The sequence below is a fragment of the Vanellus vanellus genome (genome assembly GCF_965231255.1).
Source record: "Vanellus vanellus genome assembly, chromosome: 4".
In the NCBI taxonomy this organism is placed as follows: domain Eukaryota; kingdom Metazoa; phylum Chordata; class Aves; order Charadriiformes; family Charadriidae; genus Vanellus; species Vanellus vanellus.
In genome coordinates, this window is record NC_138909.1 from 17,801,631 (window position 1) to 17,817,650 (window position 16,020).

Genomic DNA, 16,020 nt, shown 5'->3' on the forward strand with positions numbered 1-16,020 from the left:
TATTGCACTGTGCCCCATGTTATTTGAGAGCACTGTAGAACCTTACCCGAACCCTTCAAGAGACGTGTCAAACTCAATGAATGCCGGTGTAACTGATGATCCGTGAAGCCTGATATCATGTGGGGTTGTCATGGAAACCAAACACTTCACTCTCGTCAGGGGTACTGTGCTCCCTTCTGCTGGCTTGAGCAGGCTCTTGCTTATCCGATAGTGGCTGTCTTCATGCAAACCGAAGACGCTGTCAGAACCCAGACCTTCCATTGAGGTAACCATGCTATCTACAGTAAAAGCCAAGAAACAACATAGCATTGCAAAAGGGAAGCATTTTCAGGCTATTTATTTGGACTTCTCAAATACTGCTTCCAATGCAATAGCTGAACTGTTAACCATCATCAACTAGTTCAGCCTCTCAGAAGATTATGAGTTGGGAAGCATTGCTGTCATTAGAAAAACATACAACTGAGGCAGAGAGACGAGCATCTTGCACAAGGTATTACAGAAAGTCTGTAGTAAAGCTAAAAAATTGAGACAAGAGGCCATCCCATTACCTAACATCGCAAAAGCGTCCCTTTTGCAGAGGCTCCGTTTCAGGCATATTACTGCTACCTGACTTAATAGGCAGCAAAACCTCTGCTTCGTGTTTTTCAGATGCAATAACTCCGAGCTAAAAGTCTCAGAACTCCAATACGCAGAAAGGTCACTAAGCTTAGCTTAGGAAATTTAACACAACTTGTGGTATTCAGATGCTAGCTTTGCCTTCTCTTTCCCAGGTTAAAAACTTTTCAGACTCACATTTTCACAATTTTCATTTTGTACTTTCCCCTGTGATAATACCCTATTAAAAATAATAAATAAATACACAAACACTGGCCAAGAGACAAGTTTTATCTCTCGTACTCTTTTTAAATGTACTGAACCTGATATAACATGAATTCAGTTATTTTATTTTGTTTATTTATTTCATTATGTAATGTTTGTAATTCAGTACCATCCAGGATACTTTCTAGTTCCTTTGAAATAATTCAAACATTTCAACTAAGGTATTTTAAACTATGTGTTACAACTAGCCATACGATGACTGAGTTGACACACAGAAATAAATATCACATGCTTTGGAAACTTATCAATAATTTCTTCATATTACCATTTACTGAGACTCTCCTATACTACACGAACAGCTACTCCCAAGCTCTACGACACGTGGATAATAACAAGAAAGAATGCATGTAGAAGAGAGGTTTGGATTGGCTGGAGGAATCCATCCGTTACAGACATTCAGTGCAGTTTATCAGATTGATTCATTAGACAGCTAAAAAACAGATGTAACTTCCCAGTGTGAAAATCGGAGCTGATAAAATACGGAGTATTCTCTCAGATGGATGAACTGCCATTACAGGATACCACGCAAAGGTATAATGAAAATTTCCACTGCGTACATGTACACATGTGTATCTATACTCTAAGAATATCTAGTGAATACCCTATCAAAATACACTGTGAATACCTTCCCATCGTTAATTCCTGGGCTAAAATGGAAATTGAGTTGTCATGGTGTTGTCCCCTCACTTTTTTTTTTTTTAATGCTGATGTAAGCCTGTCCTTTTTCTTGAAAATTAAGTTACTATGTGCTCATAACTGCATACTACTTAAGATTTCAATTTTTCAATTTTAATATACTAGGAAAGTAAACATGCTGAAAACTAGCAAGGAGTAAAACCATTGTAAACATTTACCATGAAAAATTCATGATTAATAAGGAACTGCTGAACTTATTTGGCTAAGAGTGGGTGTACCAACTCCAAATTCTACCTCTTTACAAGAGAAATTATTATTGGATTGAGATTCTGCCAGATCAGGTAAATTATGCTTTTTTTTCTTTTTAATTCTCTCTACTTCTTTCTCATTACTAGTGACGCTAACGATGAGCCAGATTCTTGAGTCTAGCTGAAATAAACGGAAATATGTAGAATTTCAGTTATCTTACCTGTCACCTTACTGAATTCATGAGAGACACTACATAGATTTAATGACACATGATGTGCACGTGAAATTTTCTGAGAAAAATATTTTTCTTTTTACTGTTAAATAACCACAAACTCAGGATCTACTCAAGACTTAGAAGCAAACTACTGTCATATTTACTAGTTACTGTTCCTAAAATAATATAGTTACCTCACCAGATATATATTAAATATGAGTACTACATTTCCCCCTGCTTTTACAAATTTTTCCAATCAAATTGTTCTGATGATTTCACATTCATACTAAGCTGGGGTGAACTTCGGTTTTTACAGATGCTTATCTACAAATTGTACATAAGTATGCCATTGGAGGATGTCAATGAAGCATTCTTTACACAAAATTCTAGCACTTCAGCACCTACTTCTCATTTCCGGTTCAAAACTCAGTGAGCTGGGTTTATGCACTCGGTACTGTTTCAACAGCTTTTTGTCCCAAGCTCCGCAATTCAAAGGATTTCCCAAGCGTAAAAATTCCCTAAGAAAGAGAATAAAAAATTTACAAATTGTTTTGTCTATATACTTGCCTAGAATGACACCAAATCTAATACCATTCTTAAAAAAGACAGCAATTACTTGTAATAAACATAACTTTTAAGTAAGAAAATAGACAAATGAATAATTACAAGAAACACATTTGATCCATTCAAAACTTTAAGTTTTTAACACATGCTTTCTATAGTTCACATTATCAAACTTATTTGATTAGTTAAAATAAAGGTCCCAATTCCCTTCTCTTCATTCCAAAGACTTGGCAGGAGGCTGCCACGTCCTGCAGGAGAACATGTGGATGCTCACTGATGCACATTCAGCAAAGCTGAACTCATCTGGAAAGGCAGACCACAGGCTGAGGTAAGTGACCTCAGCTTTTTTTTAATCCATGTGTCCTGTTTGGCTGGGGTATCACTACCACATAAGGTCACTTATGCTCTCTTCCAAGCCAAGCCATTTACAGCCAGCCAGCATCAGCGCAGGCAGCAGGGATCAGCTCAACTGGACTTCAGCGCTATCTTTCTAACCTCAACACCATCGGCTGCAGCGCCTGGGAGGCCAGCCTTTCAAACATCCTTTGGAGTGGTGGATGCAGCGAGTGGTCCTCATCAGCCAGAGCAGCACTGCATCTTTGTAGAAGTCGTGCATGGAGCCCGGCTTCGCACATGACTTGCTGGTTTCTCTCTGTGTGTACTAGAGATTGCAGGATATTGGCCACTGCCAGCTGGAGATCCAGCGCATGCTGAAAAATAAAAGAGCACACAACTTGACAAGATGCAAACTGGGAAGGCAAATAAAAGAAAGCCCTTATGCATAATAATGAAAAGGAAGCTACTGTTAGCAATAAATACACAAAACATCCTATACTTAAACATATGCGTGTGTGTGTGTTGGGAGGGTGTGAGCGCATGAGCGTGAAGAGACACTTCCATCTCTTTATGAAAAAGGATAAATTATATGAAATATTACCATGACCATTGTAAAGAAAGACACTTCAAGTAGGGATGGTTAAACTAACCTCTCCTTTTCACCAGCAGAAATGAGTTAGTTTAGAAGTTCTATGTGCTTAGAGTGTACTAAGAACTTTTATTTTTGTGACTGCTAAACTATTCCCAGTAACTTAACATAGAATCATTTAGGTTGGAAAGGACCTCTAAGATCATCGAGTTCAACCATCAACCCAACACTGCCAAGTCCACCACATGTCCCTAAGTGCCACATCTATGTGTCTTTTAAATACCTCAAGGGATAGTGACAACCACTTCCCTGAGCAGCCTCTTCTGATGCTTGACAACCCTTTCAGGGCTGAAATTTCTCCCAATATCCAATCTAAACCTCCCCGGCACAACTTGAGGCCATTTCCTCTTGTCCCATCGCTTGTTACTTGGAAAACGAGAGTGAACCCCACATTGCTACAACCTCCTTTCAGGTAGTTGTAGAGAGCAATAAGGTCTCCTCTCAGCCTCCTTTTCTCCAGGCTAAACAACCCCAGTTCCCTCAGCTGCTCCTCATGAGACTTGGGCTCTAGACCCCTCACCAGCTTCATTGCTTTTCTCTGGATACGCTCCAGAACCTCAATGTCTGTCTTGTAGCCCAGACACTCTTCCCCAAGCCTGTAGCACTGCAGGGGGTTGTTGCGACCCAAGTGCAGGATCCAGCACTTGGCCTTGTTGAACCTCATACCATTGCCCTTGGCCCATTAATCCAGCCTGTCCAGATCCCTCTGTAGAGCCTTCCTACCCTCAAGCAGACCAACACTCCTGCCCAGCTTGGTGTCACCTGCAAACTTACTGAGGGGGCGCTCAATCCCCTTGTCCAGATCATTGATAAAGACATTAAACAGAATGGGCCCCTATACAGAGTCCTGAGGAACACCACTTGTGACCGGCCACCAACTGGATTTCACACCATTCAGCACCACTCTCTGTGCCCAGCCATCCATCCAGTTTTTTGCCCAGCAAAGAGTGTACCTGTTCAGCCTGTGAGCAGCCAGTTTCTCCAGGAGAATGCTCTGGGAAACAGTGTCAAACGCTTTACTGAAGTCCAGGTAAACAACATCCACAGGCTTTCCCTCATCCACTAAGCGGGTCACGTTTTCAAGGAGAGCAGGTTATTCAAGCAGGACCTGTCCTTCATGAACCCCTGCTGACTGGGCCTGATCACCTGGTTGTCCTGTACGTGCTCTGTGGTGGCACTCAAAATGATCTGCTCCATAACCTTCCCTGGCACTGAGGTCAGAATGACAGGCCTGTAGTTCCCTGGATCCTCTTTCTGACCATTCTTGTAGATAAGCGTCACGTTTGCTAACCTCCAGTCAACTGGGACCTCCCCTGTTGGCCAGGACTGCTGAGAAATGATGGAAGGTGGCTTGGTGAGCACTTCTGCCAGCTCACTCAGTACCCTTGCATGGATCCCATCTGGCCCCATAGACCTGTGTGTGCCTAAGTGGTGTAGCAGGTTGCTAAGCACTTCTCCTTGGGTTTGGGGGGCTTCATTCTGCTCCCCATCATCATCATCTCTACAAAATTTAAGATATATGCAACATAACTGCCAGATTAATGCCCCAAAGACAGAAAGTCGTTACACTCATCACTGGTAGAGGACGAGAAACAGGAATCAAGTCTAGTCATTCTTGTAAACTTTCGGAACTCTTTTTTAAAAAAATAAATGGTGTTCTTCAGGGAAGACATCTCAAACAAAAAATACTTAGGCAACTTCAAAAAATGTCCAACAAATCCTTCATATATACAAACCATCAGTGGAGGTTCTGGTTTGGGAATTGTACAAAGGAGGCAGTACAATTTTGGAACTAGAACATATTTCAGCTATTTCAAACAGCACATATACACTGAGCTATAATGTTCAGTCCCGTGTCCTCCTCGTACTACACATTAACATCTGATACATCAGGGAAACCATGAATGAATCACAGTGCTTGGAAACTTATCTGATGGCCGCTTCAGACATTTCCTTCAATTTACATGTTGCCAGGAGTTTGAAAGAGGCAAACAAAACAAAGCGTCTGAAATAAAACAATTTCTATCAGACCTCTATGTCACCAGTTATTCAATTAGTCTGTGAAATGTATTAGTTTCTCAGCACAAAACAAGAGGACATCATCGGTTTTCCCATTTCCCACAGCCATCCTTTTTCCCTGTCACTCTCAAAGCTTAAGAGAGCAGAATGTTTTTCCTTACCTCTGGGTGTGTAGCTGATCCAACAGAGGCCAGAAGATCCAGCATCGCGAGCATAGCACCAGGGTGGATAATGACCGCATCAGAGCTTTGTACGGATGTGGATCCTGTTTGGAGTTTCACATCAGCTATGGTTTTTTGAGGGCAAACAGGAGGTGTTGAAACAGAGTGATATGCGTGCCTGCAGAACAGAAAACATCACATGGTTACAACATCCATCTCTTATGAGCTTTGCATTTTTCAAACAACTGTAAAGTTGAGATAGCCTATGGAAGTTACTCCCCTCCTCCTTTCTCTTCCCTCAGACAGATCAAGTACTTTCCTCTTCCTAAACCTGTTGGACATGTTTCCCCAAAGACAACCTGGAACGGTTTCGATATCTCCACTATGCTTGAACTTGGAAGTCTTTTCCCCAGGTGCTATGTAGTTTGAAGAACTTAAAGGTTGCCTTTATTGCCTCTCTCTTTTCATTCTAGTTGCAGTGGCAGCACACAGCAACAGTAGCATGCAAGGTACCACGCAGACTGTTCTGGAAGACAAATTCAGCTTTGAATAAGTTTATCCCCATTTGCTTTTCATTAACAACTGATTATAAAACGTGCTATCACAAAACTCTCAGAAATCTCCAATTAGCCTACAGGAACAGAAAGTTGGTCTCATTGTACACTCATGCCAGCAGTCCATATGGTCTCAGTCCTTCCATGATTGCTATGGCAATTTAGTTTTCCATTAAGCCACTTTAGTTTGATTCAGAGAAAACAGGCTTTGACACACTGACTTAGAAGCAACCACTTGTGCTGAGAGCTGTAGACGCATTTCCATTGAAACTCTCAGTTATCAGCTTGATGCCATTCTTCTTTCAGCACAAGATTCAACACACAAGCAGCATGAGCAGCTGACTGAACATATGCTTTCAAGATGGTACTTTTGAAGCAAAAGATAGCTCGAAAGGCTCATGCTCACCACAAAAAAAAAAAAAAAACAACAAACCACAACCAAAACCACTCGTATTCTTACAGTATTTATTATATATGCTTGTCTGTAAGAAGAAAACAAATTCTATGTAACAATTTTTCTTGAAAATCAAATACTGCCTGCTGTTTTACAAGAAGTGAAACCAGCTAAAAATGGGCGTCTTCCTATCAAATTAGTTGAAAGAGGCTTTTCCTCTCTCCTATTCTCAGTGAGAGAGATTCACCTAACCCCTAACCCTAACAGAAGTAACACTCAGAGACTCACTGAGCCTCATCTGTTAGGCACTTCTAACTAGGAAATCTTTTCTCCTGGGAGAAACAGGACATAGGTGGGAGATGAGGAAGGCTACAAGCGTAATTCTGTCCTACGCATTTTTAAGGTTGCATCTTGAACACACACACCCACCCCAGCAAGAATCGTTGTTTAGGGGGGAAGGCTGAGGCAATGGAATATTTAGCCTAAGGCAGGACACTAAGAATTACAGCGCAATCTTCTTGCGCTGGCTGGAAAATAGGCTGGATAAATAACGTTCCAACAGAAGTGTTCCGGTTCAAAAGGCTCATGGCAGATCAACAACAATTTGGCATCTGAATAATCCAAGAACGATTATTAAAAGATTTTTTTGAAGAAAGATCAAAACACTGATGCTTTAGTCATTCAGCTAATGTTATAGCAAACATGAAATAGTATGGCAATTCTATTGTAACCAACCACTAAGAAAAAAAATCTGCCTGAATCAATTTTTCTAGTCTTTATACAAACTCTCTAACCATCAGTTTCCTAAACTTCTCTAGCAGACTCACTGACTGAAACATCCGGCAGGTAGAGGAAGACTTCATAGCTTCTTTTAAAATTAAATGGAATTAAGAACAGCAGAACAACTGCTAATACCATCATAGAGAGGTGTTGTCTGAACCCTCTTCTCTGTCTTAATTCAGAGATTGAAACATGGGCAATTGTTTCTCATGGATCCTAACAGCACTGGTCTTTATCCGAAGAAGAAAACTGCTACCTCTTTCCAATGTCACGTTGAGCATCTTAATGCAAGTTTTTACAGGATACAGTTTAAAAACTAAATATTAATTTGTATTTAAGAATGCTCTTCAGTCTAGTGAAATTCCACTCCCCAAGACATTCTTGAAGATCAAGCTTCTGTCTACTTCTAAGCACAAATTTTACTTCCAAGCATCCTGATCTGCACTACCACATTCACTTTGTTAGGTAAACTACGAGGTTATAACACAATAGTACAGGGAGAGCCTAATAAAAACCTGAGCCATTGCTCAGTATGATTCAAACTTAAATTATATAATTAAATACAACCCTTGATGAGAACTGTAACACCATTTTCGTCTGGAAAGAAATATGTAAGATTCATCATACATAAGCCCTCTGCATATAATTCCCCAAGAGGGGTCACCTTCCAAACTTTGTAAAAAAAAATGGCAAAAAGTATTTGAAAGTCAAAGCTACACTCTACTTCACCCTGTCAGACACAAAACAGTCCCTCCCCCCCCCAAAATTATGAGAATGCCCTGTCCAGTTAAGTTTTTTTCTGCCAAAATTTACAGCAGTTAAACAACCGGCAAAGTTGTAGTTCTTGATTCAAATTATACAGGAGGTGTAGAAGAACAATGCATTCCAGGTAACAGGGAGGACAGCTACATAGCGCCATCCTAACGCACGTGCTGGAGGAGTCCTACCTACCTTGTTTACATAAAGGTTAACACTTGGAGGACACCACTCCTCATGGAAATACAACTTTGAGAAGTGGCAGATATGTCTGAGACAAGATATTAGCATATCTAGGTATCCAGAACCATTCTCGACTGTGTGCAAAAACAGAACGGTACTGGTTTTGTTTGTAAGAATTATTTGTGTGCACTGTGTCTGCTTGCTCTTTTAGCCACACGACACAGGGTTGTCCCTCAGGCACCTGTCTCACGAGTCAAAAGGCAGAAAACCAGGCCATAGCAACAACAGAGATCCCAGGGAAAGCAAAGCAAAGGAGACAGAAAACAATAAGAGAAAAGCAAACACTTTTCTCAGAAGAGTCAGCTCTGACAGAATCTGACTGTTTCTGACATTTAAAAAGAGAAAAAAAGAAAATCAAATAATACTGGACTACAAACCCCAAGTTGCTTATTTCAGGAAATTAGGAAGATCCCAGCTACTGGCACTGAATTCACTAGGAATGACAAACATGATGCTGAACAGCCGTGAGAAAGCAGACAGCTGCTCAAACAGACTTTCTGAAAAGCCTACCCCTATTTTTTTTTTAACTTGAAAACATGCTTTTACAGAAAGGATCTGAAAAGTCACCCCGGCCAGCATAATCATTCTTTATGTCCACTTTGCTTTGAGTCTTACACAACTTGTTATCGCCCAGAGGCCTTTTTCGTTTGTCAAGATCCATGTCAACTGCACTACTTTACCTCAGCAAGTACCTTACTATACTGGTATTTACCCGAATTGCCTAAAGCACCCCACAGGTATACTGACCTTTTAAACTACCCAATCTTTACCTCACCTTATACCACACAGTTTTCAAAATAACTGCTTGCATTTTCAGTACTACAAAAAAAAAAAAAAAAAAAAAGCCAACATATCTATTCTATTCATATAAACATATATTAATATTTTAATCACTGGGCTGTGTCAACTACCCATCTGGCACTCTTATTCATTACACCCTGGAATCAGCTCCTGTTTGGCAGGCATTGCATGTGTACTGCTGCAAGCCTTCGCATACCTGTGTGTTTGAGTAATTCAATGAACCTGAGCAGCTGTGCCAGTTACACCTGGCAGAACAGCAAAATATAGTAAAGGAAAGGGCAATCCATAATGCTAGAGGTTAATATCGAGACCAAAGCTGCAAAAAGCCTCCACAGGAAACACTGCTTTCTTTCAAGTTTCTTCAGAGTTAATGAGAGGAAAAGGAGTTTGGCAGCTAAGGTTTTTCTCCATGAAACGCAACTGCTATGTTTGTTCCTAAATGCCTCAGTGCTAGAAAAGAAAGCAAACAGTCTAAGAGGTTCTGGATTATTGGGAAAGTGGCCTTGTCCGAGCCAGTCCCTGCAGAATACCCAGGTATGACTTGGGTAATGTCACTCAGCAAGACAGAAAAAGGCTTCTCTTTACTAACCTGCTTGAGTACAAACATTCCCTTTCAAAGCAGTTTCCAAAAACAGCTTTGGTTGCTTCCCTTTGCAAAATATTTTACATTCCAAACATGAAACCCAATGCATATTTTAAGCCATACACCAAGCAAGAATGACTGTATTTTCCACATATGGCACCTACACCTCAGATAACCCACAGTCTTTCAAATGTCTTTCTAGTCTTCAAAAGCAAATCTCTGCCTAACCTGCATCTCCAGATAACAAATGGCTGCCTCCTTCCCTGGGATCTCTGGGAAAAATCTCCTTTTCATCATTTGCACAGGCTTGTAAGTCACACTGTTATTGAATTAGTAAACATTTTTTAAAAAAATAAAAATAAAAATAATCTACCAGACACCAAGATGCATAAGAAGACAGTAGCCTGGGAGGGAAAGTGGGTGCTAGGATTTCCGAATTGTGCCATTTGTACTTTCTTTCCAAATCTTTTAATTTAGCATGCCTCTACATCATTTGGTAGTCAAGTACTGACAGGTTCATTCTTTATTTTTGTACTCTGTGCAATTACTAACAAATGAGCACCTTAACAAGCCATCCACCTTCCTACTGGAAATACCTTTTCTTGAAAAATTAGTCAAGAAAAGAAGAAAAAAAGAAATCCTGCTGTATTAATTGATCTACTAACATAGTCTGAACTTCTCTGAACTGCTCCCGAGAGTGTCATTTATACCTCCCTTAGATCATTTCTTATACTAGACCTTATTTGGTTTTGAATCATGAACTTAAGTGCTTCAGGAGTCTGGAGACATCTTTAATCTCATCTGTTAGCACCACTATCTAGTATTCACTATGAAACATACCTTCACATTCTTTTATTTAGTAAATATACAAGTGAAAGTGAACACCTCAGAAAAAAATAGCAACTTGAAAGAAAAAAAAAACAAGACTAAGAAACACAACAGAGAGAGAAATCACAAGCAAGATCAACTTCTCTTTGAAGGGTCGGTACCTTTTCCTGGACAAAGCTGGCGTACCCCAGGGAGAGGGGAGAGAAGTCTCATTTGTCAGGCAAGGAGGGATCTGTTCTGCACGACTACAGACAAAACAGACAGGGGTAGGACAGAGAGGTTAGAGAAGAAACCAGAGGCCATAAGCTTGTTAGTTTTACAAAAGCGCCAATACAGTGGTTACTAGGATCCATTCTTCAGAAACGACACGGATGACAAAGGACGCTACCGAATGATATGCATCAGGTTAACACACAGACATGCTAAGCGTGTACTTGTTTTATGGCATGACTGCAGTGCTTGTTCATTACTCTGCAGAGGTTTATCAGTATGACCACACTAGCAAAACAGAACACCTTTACACAGCAGAAATTGAGAGGAGAAAGTAAAGCCTCAGTAAATTAAGTATAACCAACTCAGGTAAGAAATAAGATCAACGTAAACTTTACAAAGAATGATGATTAGAAAATTGAAGAAAGAAGGGAGTATGCAGTCACTGAAGATGACAGTAAAAAAAAGGAACTTAATGAGCTAGCTTATGCAACAACACCATGGGATTTACTTACGCCATTGATTCCTCATACTCTACTATTAGCCAGTGTTATAATTTCTACAGCAGGTGCAACACATTCTTAATACACATTTTCCTCCCCCATCATAATGTTCTAATAATACTTCAAAATAAGTTCAAGTAAATTGATTTCTGTACTCAGCTTTTTTGTTGTTGTTGTTGTTGTTTTTTTTGTATTTTTTTTTAAACAAGAGAAAACCATTAAGATTTGCTGGTTTTGCCGAGGTAAAACATTCATTAAGAAAAACATGAAGTTTGTACTTCCCTAGTCACCTAGTTTAAGAAAGCCTGACCAACTGGCAGCTCTATTAATATCAACACACGCAGTTACACATTCAACAGTTGGAAAATCAGACCCTGTGTTTGACTGATTAGGTGGCCTGTCTTATTAAAACAGGGTCACATGCATTAAACAGCTGGGGTGCAGCAGCTCCAAGGTCCCAGACACAAAGCTTAGGTCTGTATTTTACTTTTTTGTACCCTAAACTATAGGTGAGAATTACTTTAAGACGAACCAATCTTCAATATATACTTCCATAAGATTTGTTGTCATTTTGAGTCAACTTTAAGACACACATTACTGTTCATTTCAAATCTCAAATTTAAATTCTAGTTGTTTAACTCTGGGAGTGTCTCCCAGTTAAATTTAAAACACAAGAATTTACAGAGTAGCTAGAACTTTAAAAAACATGCCAATCCATCTAAAACAAGATGTCTAATCTAGATGCATTTAGTAAGGAGACAAGGAGGTTGAGGAGAGACTTTATCACTCTCTATAACTACCTGAAAGGAGGTTGCAGCAAGGTTGATGCTGGTCTCTTCTCCCAAGTAACAAGCAATAGGACAAGAGGAAATAGCTTGAAGTTGCACCAGGGGAGGTTTAGATTGGACATCAGGAAAAATGTCATCCCTGAAAGGGTTGTCAAGCATTGGAAAATGCTGCCCAGGGAATTGGTTGAGTCACCATCCCTGGAGGTATTTAAAAGATGTGTAGACACGGCACATGATTTAGTGGTGGACTTGGCAGGGTCAGGTTTACGGTTGGACTCTATGATCTTAAAGGTCTTTTCCAACCTAAATGATTCTGTGATTCTAAATTAATCATATTATTATCTAATTACTTTGAAGACAGAGGAAACATGAAGTTAAGGTGTGACATTCAACAACCAAGTTTTCATTTGACTTAATAAAAGCATAAAAATTTAGTAGTTCTGTATGACAAAGCAACCAGACAGTCTGCCTATCAATCAACAGGTTGCTTCAATACATCAATATAACCATAAACTGACATCTCTATCTTAATTGCTGCAATGACAAAAACATTCAACATCAGAGAGAATGCTGCATACCCTAGAGAACACCAGCAATCTAAGTCAATATTTGCTAAGATGTTTCCACCTTATATTCCTCTCACTTGAGTGAAGGAACAAAGAAATAAATTAAAATGGAAATACAAAAGCTTGCAATGAACATATTTGAAGAAAACTATTTTGGGGAACACCAGGATTGAGGGGGCAGGTAGGGCAGGATGATAAAAAGAAAAAGAAAAACAAAGAGCAAAGTTCATACCTGTCAAAAGAATCTGTTGCTACCTTGTATAGGTAAATAAAAAGTTTGCTGCAGTGTCTTAGTGTAGGTGACACAGAATCCAGGGATATTAGGTCATCCTCCAAAAGTCTTTGAAATAGTTGTGTATTTGAAGGGAAGACATTCAAGGGGCTTATTTTTCTCAAGTCTGAGAAGCAGCCAAGTAATCGAACAGCATCTGCCAGTTTTTCATACTGGATCTCTGTTTTGAAGAAATGAGAGTTGGCTGGCTCGTAGCGCATTGCTGCAGTCAATGTGCAGAACACAGTGTGAAGCAGTTCAAACACTTGATTCTGGTTTACTTTCTCCCAGCCATTCTTAGGCGGCGAGCACAAAGATCTTTCCATAGCAACGAGTAAAGATGTGACATACACAAATCCACCAACTTTTCTAAAAACAGTTCTTGTGCGGTGACTTTCTCTCAGCACTGAGAGTAGGGCCTATGGACAAAACAAACAAAACAAAGAAGAAAAAAAAGCAGCAGCATTACAAACAGCTTGAAAAAAAGGTAGGAATGTTTTTGTTTGGTATGGTATGCTAGCAAAATCCTCATGTGATTTGTCAGAATTTGGTAATGCCTTAAGTCTCTAAAGATCAACCTTGTACTGCAACAGTCCCCATCCTCAAGAGCTTACAAAATAAAAAGAGAGAGTGGGGGAAAAAGTACAGCATTGCCCCTAACTTAGAAATAAGAAATTAAGGAGATAAATAAGCCTGCCAACAGAAAAGACTTGACCAAGCCTAGAATGGAACCCAAACTCCCCAGGTAATTCCCCCGGTGATAAGGCAGAGAATATAGCTTTGGAAAGGAATCTACTCTGCCATCATAATTCACAAACAATTTCAAACAAGAGTGGGCCTATAGCAATGAGAAGTTTAAAGCTTGGAGCATCCCAACACAGGTCTCCCAGAAATCTATAATGCATAAGCATCTGGCAGCTATGAAGCTATAACAGCACTCCAAGGTAACAATGGTAGCAAAGAATTAGCTCAAAAAACACACTTAGTTTTAGCTTTCCTCTAAGTTGCTGTTCAAAAATAAGCCTGAGAGAGAGAGAAAAACAAAAATGGATAAAATCTTACTTGCTGAACTAATACAAAGCCACAGTATAACCAGCAGAAACTACATGAAACTAGGTAGTGAATAAGGGGGTACAGAAAGTTTGACCCACATATGAATATGGAATATAGAAGAAAGTCTCCCTACACAAAGCACCGCAAACCAACACAAAAATGGTACTGATATAGAAAAATAGGCTAGGGGGTGGGGAGAATCTTTCACGACCGAGTTTACTCTTCAGAATCATGCTCCCCCCCCCCCCCCCCCCTTTTTTTTTTTCACCCCAGAAGATGGGTAGTGAAATAGTTAGACTGTTATTTCTTTGAAGGCAGTATCACATTTCCTGCCAAACCTGGATAAAGAGCAAGAGACACATCATTGCACCATTCTGGGCTGTCAGTTCCATAACCAAAACTTCTGAAAATGGCACTGATGGAAGCCAAATACAACAGGTCAGATGAAGGACAGAAACCCCGACTTTGGATGTTAAATCTGTTGGGGAACTGCAATATCCTTTCTCTCCCCTTAAGTATCGTGAATGAGACATGCTCAAGAATGACTGAAGACACTGATAGACAAAACATGTCAAATGAATCATTTTATTACTAGTTTTCCTTTCTGTCTTTTGGAATGATACGAAGCTGCTCATCTGCTCCTTTTAACAGAGATGAGCCTAGATGTCTTAAGAGTTCTCTCTGGTAAGACTCATTTACTTATTACTACTTGCCTCATCTTTTCTACCCTAAAATAACATTGTTATGTCAATTTACAAAAATAACATTAGCTATTCTGAGAAGAAATTGTGAGTCTAGATTAGCAGCCAAAAAGCCTAATACGATAGAAAACAGATGAGAGTCTTCTCTCTTCCGCCTCCACTCGCAGCCTTACTTTCCTACCGTTCCACTATTTTGCTTAAGCAAGCAAGCTCTTCAGCTTTATCTTCTACTGTGGTCACTACAATTTACATTTATATTAACTAATTCAGCATTTATAACTAACAAATTGGTAAAATAAAGTAAGTCCGCCACAGGAAAACACAAGCCAGCACTGTTACATGCTTGCTTTTTTCTCATTATTTTTAACAGAATAATACTCTGCCAGGGAAGATTATCATAATTGTAGAACCTCACTTCCTATCTACTGAGGCTGATTACAAGTGATGATGTTAAAAACACATACTCACTAGCCTTCACCTCTGATTCTGAAACCTGCTATGGACAGATGGAAGAAAATAAAAACCATGCATCAAATGTACACATTTCAACTCCACAAACAATCTACATTCAGTAGCCAAATACCATCCATCTAATCCAATTCCCTTCTCAGTGCTTTCTTTTTGAAAACAGTGGCTAAGGAGCAAGAGTCCTGAGCAGTACTTCATTTACCCTTAAGATGTCCGTTTTCAGCTGCAGTTCTGTAGGTGGAGCTGAGTGCATCAGTCCCAACAAAGTGCCCATATCATCTTCTCCACTAGGTGATAACACCAATTGCTGAATGATCATCAGGGCATGCTGTCGGCACTGGGGATACTTTACTATGTTGTGCACACACCTCGCACCGCCAAACTCCCTGAAAATACCTACTCAGAAAGGGGAAAGAAGAAAAAGGAGTATGAAAAATACAATCAGTAACAAATAATGACAACAACAAAACATGAAAAGTGTTTATTTTCATTTCTACAGATTGAATGGCAGGGATTTAGCACTACAGATGTTTAATGACTTACTATTTTTCCTCCCCTACCACAAATAAAAATAGAACTTGAATGATATTCTTCTGACAATATGTTTCATCAAAGATGAGTACAAGGATGCAGGTCAGTTCTAAGAATTTCCTCAGTAATTCTGTTAATAACAGTAGTTATTCTTTTCATGCTAGACCTCAAAGAGTCACAAAACGAAACAAAAAAAAAATACAGCAAACCCTCCATCTTTAGAGAAGACTATGTTTGGTTAAGGATAGTATTTGTATTACATTTAGTTCATTGCCAAAAATAT

At 39.6% G+C, this 16,020-nt stretch overlaps 1 protein-coding gene across 1 annotated transcript in view; it reads right to left on the reverse strand.

The window, feature by feature from the left end:
- WDFY3 (WD repeat and FYVE domain containing 3) overlaps positions 1-16,020 on the reverse strand; it is a 137,147-nt gene that overhangs the window by 68,718 nt on the left and 52,409 nt on the right. The window contains exons 11-17 of the mRNA XM_082482030.1: positions 15,409-15,602; positions 12,946-13,403; positions 10,808-10,891; positions 5,708-5,885; positions 3,038-3,252; positions 2,384-2,496; positions 47-278 (exon numbers count right to left, since the gene is read on the reverse strand). Coding sequence (XP_082338156.1) covers positions 47-278; positions 2,384-2,496; positions 3,038-3,252; positions 5,708-5,885; positions 10,808-10,891; positions 12,946-13,403; positions 15,409-15,602 — 1,474 coding nt within the window. The remainder of the gene's footprint in view (positions 1-46; positions 279-2,383; positions 2,497-3,037; positions 3,253-5,707; positions 5,886-10,807; positions 10,892-12,945; positions 13,404-15,408; positions 15,603-16,020) is intronic.